This window comes from Artibeus jamaicensis, unplaced genomic scaffold, assembly GCF_021234435.1.
Source record: "Artibeus jamaicensis isolate MK-2021 breed Jamaican fruit bat unplaced genomic scaffold, CSHL_Jam_final scaffold_3151, whole genome shotgun sequence".
Lineage (NCBI taxonomy): Eukaryota > Metazoa > Chordata > Mammalia > Chiroptera > Phyllostomidae > Artibeus > Artibeus jamaicensis.
In genome coordinates this window covers 1291349-1299829 of record NW_026522037.1, presented here as the reverse complement: position 1 = coordinate 1299829, position 8481 = coordinate 1291349, and the positions used below count along the sequence as shown (strand labels likewise).

The window sequence follows — 8481 nt, the reverse complement described above, 5'->3', positions numbered from 1 at the left end:
GCAGAATCAGCGCTGTCCCCCGCCCCCCAGCCACATTCATTGTTTATGCCCCCGGTATGGGACTCTCACCAAAGGTCAGACAGTGGAATGCTGTGAGCACAGGACTTGGGGCTGGGAAGAGCATGTCCAACCCTGACTCAGTGGTGTCCTAGTTTTGTGGCCTGGGGCCCAGTGCTGACCTTTCTCAGCCTCAGCGTCCTTGCCAGTGGAAACGAGGACTTACGATAACACGCGCCTCCTACCTGCCCAACTTTAAACCTTGAATGCGGGCTCCGCATGTGGAAAAGACGGGGTAGCCATTAGCTGCAATTGTTAGCGCTATTGTTCCGGGGGCCGGTCACGCGCTGCTTGTGCTCTGGCTGCCCCATGAGGCTCTGGGTGTCTCACTGAATCCTGTCTTCCTGGAGCCCCAGAATTGTGACTGGGACTGCAAGCTGGAGGCAGGGGAATATCAGGCGTCCCTGACCAGCGGCAATAAGGGAAAGAGGTGGCCAAAATGCTGCCCACCGGCTCCCCATCCCTCCTTCCCCATCCACACAAGCTGGAGACCACCAAGGAGGCAGAGGAGAAGTCAGGAACGTGGGGGGCAGGCTGGTGGAGAAAGAAGTAAGAGACTGTTGGTGTGGGGTTTTCACTCTCCCACCTTGCCCAGGTGCCAGGAGCGGAAGGACGGAGATAGCTGGTCCCCCCCCCCCCCCCTAGGCCCTCAGGACCAGGCTGGGATGCTCTGCACGAGGGGAAATGAGGAGCATGAAATTGGATTTGAGGCAGAAGTTTTAGATTGGACCAAAACGGCCTTCTCATTGCCCCCAAGTGCTGGGGGAAAGGGAGAACCTGCCAGAGCCCTGGGGAAGGGGCAGGAAGTGGCGACCGGAAAGAGCTAGGCCGCAGGCCCTGAGTCACCAGGGAAAACCGGATCCGTTTCCGGCACATTCCCGGAGAGGCCAGAGGTTCAGCAGCAACCATGCTCGCTCGTTCATCGCCCCCGGGCCTGGAACACCCAGGCCTCCCAGGCCCAGGTCATTCCCTCCGAGGCCTCCCAGACTTGCTCTTGGCCACAGACGACCCCTGCCTGCGCTCTCAGCAGCAGACTGAAGACCAGAAGCACCCTCGACTGGTTGCATGCTGTGCTGCCATCTGAAATTCTTAAAGCCTTTTGAACAAGGGGCCCGCATTTTCCTGTCGCACTGGGCCCCACAACTTGCAAGGCACAGCTCCTTGCTTCCCACAGACACCCCTGGGGTCTCTGACCCTGGCAGGCTACCCCACCCTCGTCTGTCCCCCTGAGGCAGGCTCTGAGCCCACTACCCAGGGAGGCCCGTCCATGTCCTCTGAGAGCCTCGGTCTGCCCAGGCCTCCAGGCCAGAGGCCCCAGAGAGCAGGGGAGGGCCACCATCAGCCACAGGTCTGCCCATTTCAGGGGGAAGGTGGCGAGGAGGGCACTGCTCCCCTCGGGGAAGCCTGCAGGAAGTTGGGCAGGATTTCCAGGCAGCAGCAGAGGGGCGGGAAGGCCAAGGGCAAGGCCAGAGACAGACCCACAGTGGGAATGAGGGCAGTGCCTCCCACCGTGTCCGGGTTGCGTGCTCAGTCCCCAGTTGGGGTGTGTAGGAGAGGCAACTGCTCCATGTTTCTCCCTCACGGGTGTCTAGCCTCCCCCTTCCCCTCCCCTCCTCCCACCCTCCCCCTCTTAAATAAAAGCTTTAAGGAAGAAAAAAAAATGCTGACAGTTCCCCCAAAGGCTCTCCCTCTGGGGCTTAGGGAACAAGCAAGTAGAACCGAGTTCAGATAGGGAAGTGCCTCGGGACCAGGCCTTGGGTCCCACGGCCAGCTCTTCCTTCGAAACATGCTGACTTGGAGGGAGGTGGCTGGCCAGCTAGACGGCCAACCATCTCTTCCAAACCATGCCTGGCAGCACCCTGGGGGACCCCCTCGTCCACTTTCAAGAGAAGTGACAAAGCTCCTCCAAAGAGAGGGTCCTCAGCAGTGTTCTCCATGTCCCCGGGGACTATGCCTGCCTCCCACCCTCCCACCCATCCTTCTGTCCATCCATCCATCCATTTATCTGTCCATCATCCATCTATCATGCACCCACCCGCCCTCCCACCCACCACCCATGGTGGTTTAACTGTGACCCACTCCCGGGAAGGAAGGAAGGGGCGCGAGGGGAGAAGATCCCGGGAACTGGGCCTGGCGTGGGCTGAGGGAACAGCAGTCCTTCCCCGGGGCTGCCGAAGGAGGGGGTAGCCGAGCTCCCCTGAGTGGCTGGGCTTGTGGGGAGGCGGGAGGAGGAAGGAATGGTGACCCTATTCTTAGTTACTCAAAAGGGCTGCCCTGGGTGGGGCTGGGGGGGTCACTCCATCTGGGCAGTGCCAGGTGCCCAGTGAGGTTGAAAGGTCAGATTCAAACTCAGGTTTGGCCACGCCTTCGTGTGACTGTGGGCGAGAGACTCTGCATTGCAAAGCGTCAGCTTTACTGACTGCCGTGTGCAGATACTAATGGTAACAATGAACACGCGTGGAGACCTCGCTCCGTGCCTTCTCCCAGGAAGTCACACACGTCACCTCTTTTTGTTTCTACTGGTTTCAGCCCCATCCTGCTACTGCAGCACCTTTATTATCCCCAGCGCCCAGGTGAGGGAACGCGAGGCTCGGTGAGACCGCATCACACGGCCACAGCAGAGGGCGGAGCCGGGGCTGGAAAGCAGACTGAGGGCCACATGGCTCCTGAAGTCCTAACGTGAGGGTGAATCAGATGACAGCACAGTGACAAATGACCTCAAATCTTTACTAGGACACAGTGACAGCCAAGTTTAACCAGCTGAATGTTTGCTCGAAAGGTATATATTTTAAATTTCTATAATTCTGAACTTTTCCGAAGATATGTTTATGTTCCTGATATCAAACCTAATTGCAATGTGGTCGGAGAATGTGGTCTGTACGATTTCAGTCCTTTCCGACGTGCCGAAACTTGCTTCAGGGCCTATGACGTGGTCAGTTTTTCAAATGTTCCTCGGATTTGAGCGCAATGTGTCTTCTCCAATCCCTGAGCTTCCTGCACAATGTACACTGCGCAGGTCACCCTTGTTCTTCTCTGCCCGAGAGGAAGTGGGTCCCACCCACACCCTCCCCCCAGCAGCCGTGGTGGACTCTCCAGCTGCTCCTTGAGGTTTGTCGACTTCTGTGCCTTGAATACTTGAGGCTATGTCATTAGCTGCAGGCAAGTGCAGGCCTGTTACGGCTTTACCAGTGAACTGGACCTCCCACCGCACAAGGCTCTTTACCACTAGTCAGACTTTAGATTTAGAACCTATTCTGTCTCCTCATCACGTAGCTTTGCCAGACTTCCCTTGGTGGCAATTTGCCGGGTGAATCTCTCTCCATTCTTTCTTTTACTTTGATCTTTTCCGGTTCATTAGGTATGTTCTTTAGAAGCACATAGGAGAACCTCACTTTTATTTCATTTGATCTGACAGTCTTTATCTTTTAACCATTTTAGTCCATGTATATTTAATTTGGTGAATCATACATTTGGGTTTATTTCCACCTTTTCATTTTGTTCAAGTTGTTCTGTTTCTATTCTTCTGCTTCTGTTTTCTTTATTTTTTGCCTTCTTTTGTATCGATTGGTTTTTGTTCCCTCATTTCATCTTTCCTCTCAGCCTGTGTGGAAATCACAGACTCTATTTCTCTTCCTTTTGTGTCTTCCCTAAACATTTTAACATGACTCTGTAACTCGACGAAGTTTAACGTTAATCGAAATATTTATTCTCCTCTCAATTCAAAGGTCTTAGAACACTTCGATCAAAACACTACCTGACAGATGCCTTTTGTGTCCATTACTGTTGGTTCTATCCTTTCTTAACTCCGCAAGTTCAAGTTATTATGGTTTGACTCAGTCAATGACAAGAGCTACTCTATGTTCGAAAAGTGCCCTCTATTCCTTTTCGGTATGACAGTCCTTCCTGAAGCGCGTTACGCTACATCGCTAGGACTGACCTAACCCAGGACCGCCAACCGGGAAATTCCTAACAACAGGAATTTCCTTTCTCACACATCTGGGGGCTAGAAGTGCAAGGTCAAGGTGTGGGCAGGGTCAGTGTCTCCTGTGGCCTCTCCTTTAGGCTTACAGATGGCCATCCTGTCCCTGTGTCTTCCCATGGTCTACCTTCTGTCTTTGTCTGTGTCCAGATTTCCTTTTCTTATGAGGACACCAGTCCTACTGGATCCAAGTCTGACCAAGAGACCTCGCTGTAACTTAATCATGTCTTTAAAGTCCGATCTCCAAATGCAGGGACATCCTGGGGTCCTGGAGGTTAGGGCTTCAACATGTGAATTCAGCCCATAACACACAATATATAAAGTAATCTGTTTTTATCTGTCTGAAATGTCCTTATTTTCTCCATCTTTTTGAAAGGTATTTTTGCAGGGTTTTTACTTCTTCGTTAATGGTGATTTTCTCTCAATGCTCCTAAGATGTGACTTCCCATTCAGCTTCCACGTTCGTCACCGGGATACCAGCTCTGAGTCTGTGGGGTTCCTGTGAAGGTTCGGTGAGCTGGCCCCTTGAAGGCAACAATGAGGCTGACGTGGGCCCTGGTGAAAATGGGTTTGACACCCCTGCTGTAAAGGTTCAAGGTCACAAAATCAAAACACTAAGGACAACCAGTCACAAACAAACAAATAGTTGTCAAGTTACAGCCAATCAAATAATTTCCTCTCTTTGCTTCTGTGCTTTCTCTCTGAAGTCCGTGCCCTGGCTGGGGGCAGGGAGTGGGGAGAGAGGACCGGTGCTCCTACTGCATGACTGCAGTGGGAATCGATTTTTGCTCAAACTCTTAAAATTCTTAATATGCCTGAGTTTATTTTTAACAGGCCATGGTTTCCCACCTCTGGCCAATCACCTGGAGATGAAGAGATACCGGAGCTTCTTCCAGGAGCTTCTGACTCACACTAAAACTGTAATAAAAATCAGCCAACACTTAGCAGGAACTTCCTTGGGTCCAGGCACCGAACTAGGGGTTTTACAAGTTTGTCTCAGTTTATGGCTTCACAGCCATGGGGGGTAGTTGCTATTATCGTCTCCATTTTACAGATGAGCAAAATAAAGGAAAAGCCAAGTGGGGGGGGGGTTCTTAGGAGTTTATTCAGTCAATTAATAAGGAGGGGTGGAGTTCAAGTCCCAACTCTCAGAACCAGCAGCTACAGACCGCGCTCTAGATAACCGCGCTTCAGAGGGCTTTTGAGGGGACTTCTGGTGATTCTAATAACCAGCCAGCTTTGAGGAAGGCAGCCCAGAGGCGCATGACACTCTCAAAGGGTGCATTTGTCTGAGATGAATGTCCCATCCCCCTTCGGTGCTTCTGGAAAGAAAACGGTTTAGGATCAGCTGTCTTTCTAAACACAAAACAAGCAGACTTCTCAGCGGCATTTCCCAGCTTTCGGGAAACGCGGAGCGTACTCAGCAAACTTCCAGGTCTCACACTTTGATCCAAACTGAGAACTCAGGCCGAGGTTCTGTACACCTGGCACTTTGTGTCCCGCCCCGTTTCGCAAAATTTCCAATCCAAGGCCCGTTCGTTGAGACTGACGTAATGACAGACCAATTACAATTGTCCATAGCAAACGGCTGTTCCGCCTCCCAATGGCCCCGCCTCCCTTTCATTCTGAAAGAAAGAACCTCGGCCCAGCGGTCCAATGAGAAGCGCCTCCACCCTAAAGATCCAGCCTCTTTCGGCTTCGACCCCGCCCCAAAAGCCGGAGGGATGCCCGCCTTTCGGCGTGGTGCTGACCAATCAGAGGGCGCGTTCGGCCGTATGGGAGGCAGACGGACCAATCCCGAGGCTCTGATTCGCGTCGCACCGCCCCTCCGCCGGGGCCAGGCGGCGGGCGAGAGCGGGCCTCCGGGCGGCGGCGGCGGACGCGGCCTGAGGGAGCGGCCGGCTGCCGCGCGGGGCTCGCCTCGCCCGCGGCGGGGTCCATGGCCTGAGCGGCCATGTCCGGCGTGGTGCGGACCCTCAGCCGCTGCCTGCTGCCGGCCGAGGCCGGCGGGGCCCGCGAGCGCAGAGCGGGCGGCAGCGGGGCCCGTGACGCGGAGCGCGAGGCGCGGCGGCGCAGCCGGGACATCGACGCGGGGCTGGCCCGCGAGCGGCGCGCCGTGCGGCGCCTCGTCAAGATCCTGCTTCTGGGCGCGGGCGAGAGCGGCAAGTCCACCTTCCTCAAGCAGATGCGCATCATCCACGGCCGCGAGTTCGACCAGAAGGCGCTGCTCGAGTTCCGCGACACCATCTTCGACAACATCCTCAAGGTGCGTGCGCCCCCGCCCTCACACCTGCACCCGGGGGCGCCCAGGGCCGCGCGGGGGCGGCCCCGCGGACCTCCGTGCGTGGCGCGGGCCGCGGCCGGCCCCTGGTCCGCCCCGAGTCGGTGCCCTGGGCTGGAGGCAGCCCCCATCCGCGGCCACGTACCCCCGGCGTCGGGGGAGCCGGCCGAGGATGCGCACCCAGCGCGCCCGCCGTCCTGACGGCCTTCGCCGCGGCCCTGCCAGGGGGCTCGGGACGGTGGGAGCGGGAAAGCGGGCCAGCCTCGGGGGGCTGGGAGGGGCGGGCGGCCTCGGGGGCGGGCAGGGCCGGGGACCGCGGTTCGGGACGCGCCCCTGCGCGCTGGCAGCTGCGCGCTCCCGTGCCCGGCCCGGCCCGGCCCTCCCAGCGAGTTCAGAGGCGCGCCGTGAACTGGGGAGGAAGCTGGCCGCAGTCCCTCCTCCTGAACTGTTTATCCGGAACATTTCGAACACGTTCCAAGTGGAGAACATTAGGGCGCACTGGACGTGCCCGTGGCCCCCTCTGGCGTCCACGCTCCCTCCGCGACCGTCAGGGCCCGTCCCTTCACCTGTGCCCGCGCCGGAGGTGCGGCAGCCAAGTCCCCTGTGTAATCATCCATTGGAAAGTGTGTTTGCATGTGGCCCGGACACATAAGGCCTCTTGTATCAGACGCGACCGCAGTGTCCTTGTCAAACCTAAAAACACGTGATTCCTCAATATCATCAAACATTCAGCCAGGATTCCGAATCCTCCTGTTGAACAATTGCGTGTCTCGAGTGCTGTGCAACCTCCAGGCTCCCCTTCTGTCTCCTGCTCCGTTCTCGTTCTTTACAGTTTATTTGAGAGAGAGGGGGCGGGGAAAACCTGTGCAGTTCACACAGTCTGGGTTCTAGTTTCTCCCTGTGAGCCTGCGCCCCAGAGAAGAGGAATCTGGAGACCGGTGATGGGAGGTGGGCTCCTGCACCCAGGTATGCTTATTTCCCTTTCTAGAAACCCCTTGTCCGCCCCGGCCCGCACCGACCCTCTCCCAGGCCGGTGCTGTGGGAGCCACGTTACAGGTGGGAGGAGAGTTGTCTCCGGGCAGAGGTAGAGGAAGGCCGGCCCGCCAGAAAGCTGCCCGGAGACTGGATTTTGCAGTGCCCGAGGGACTTTAAATTTAGCAAAGGGTGGAGAAGCCATCTGGAACATTTTCCCTCCTTCACCCATGAGGAAGCTTCCGGCCCTGGAGATGAAGTGGCTCCTGGCTGGGCCCTGGATGCCGGGCCCTGGGCTCCGAACTTGCAGGCCAGCCCCAGCACTCCGACCCGGGTCTATGAGATGATTTTGTCTTAATAGAAATGGCCCTTTTAGGATCAGGACGGGAAGCAGATGATTTGAATGATAACCAACACCACCACCACCCCCGCCCCCCATCCTTTTCACCTCTTTCAAAAGCCTGTGAGTCAGAGCTCCGGCCCAGTACTTCAACTTTAAAGGCGAGGTGCCCAGGGTGATTCAGGGGATCGGCTGTGTGTTTAAAATTCCCCTCGTCTTCTGGGGTAAAGTGCATGTGATTGTCTTTCTGAGCCGCTGGGCCAGATTTTATTTTTGCTGCTTTTGTGGCCTCCAGACCAGGCAGGTAGAAGACCATAAAGATTTGGCTGACCATCTCCTTGTTTCTTTAAACTCAAGAGGCAGAGAGAATATTTTGAAACAGAATCTGAAATCAAAAATCAGTTCAGTGTTTAAGTGCGTTTTAGAAAACTCAGTTTTAAGCTTTTCCTAATGCATATAAACATTCAATTTTTTACTGACTTTCCTTATCAACAGAGCAAGATGTTTAAACCAATACCATTTTCCCCAACCTTCTCACTAATTGTAGTTTCATGTTAAACTCACTTTATCTGCTGTGGCTATTTCAATTACTCCCTAGAAACCCAGTTTCACTCTAAGCAAAAATCACCCTGCCCATTCCCGGACGGGTCACTTCGGGAAGAGACTTGTTAGTGAATGTGCTTTGTCGTGGCTCCAATAGTCACATTCGTTTGTTGCTCTTCAGGACAGTATTTGTGTCTGAAACACGTTTAATGTTAACGGGCTGTTTGTGAAGCACCGGCTCTGAGCCACACGCACTGCCAGGCCCTTCGCACACGTGACATGTAATTTTCATAACACGCAGGGTGGTTT

The 8481-nt window shown here is 55.3% G+C and overlaps 1 protein-coding gene across 2 annotated transcripts in view; it reads left to right on the top strand.

Moving 5' to 3' along the window:
- The first annotated feature begins 5869 nt into the window (after positions 1 to 5869).
- GNA12 (G protein subunit alpha 12) overlaps positions 5870 to 8481 on the top strand; it is a 49427-nt gene continuing 46815 nt past the window's right edge. The window contains exon 1 of one of the 2 annotated variants that reach the window (XM_037137921.2): positions 5870 to 6302. In XM_037137921.2, coding sequence (XP_036993816.1) covers positions 5991 to 6302 — 312 coding nt within the window. In that variant the 5' untranslated portion in view covers positions 5870 to 5990. The remainder of the gene's footprint in view (positions 6303 to 8481) is intronic. The other variant, XM_037137920.2, reaches the window with a different exon arrangement.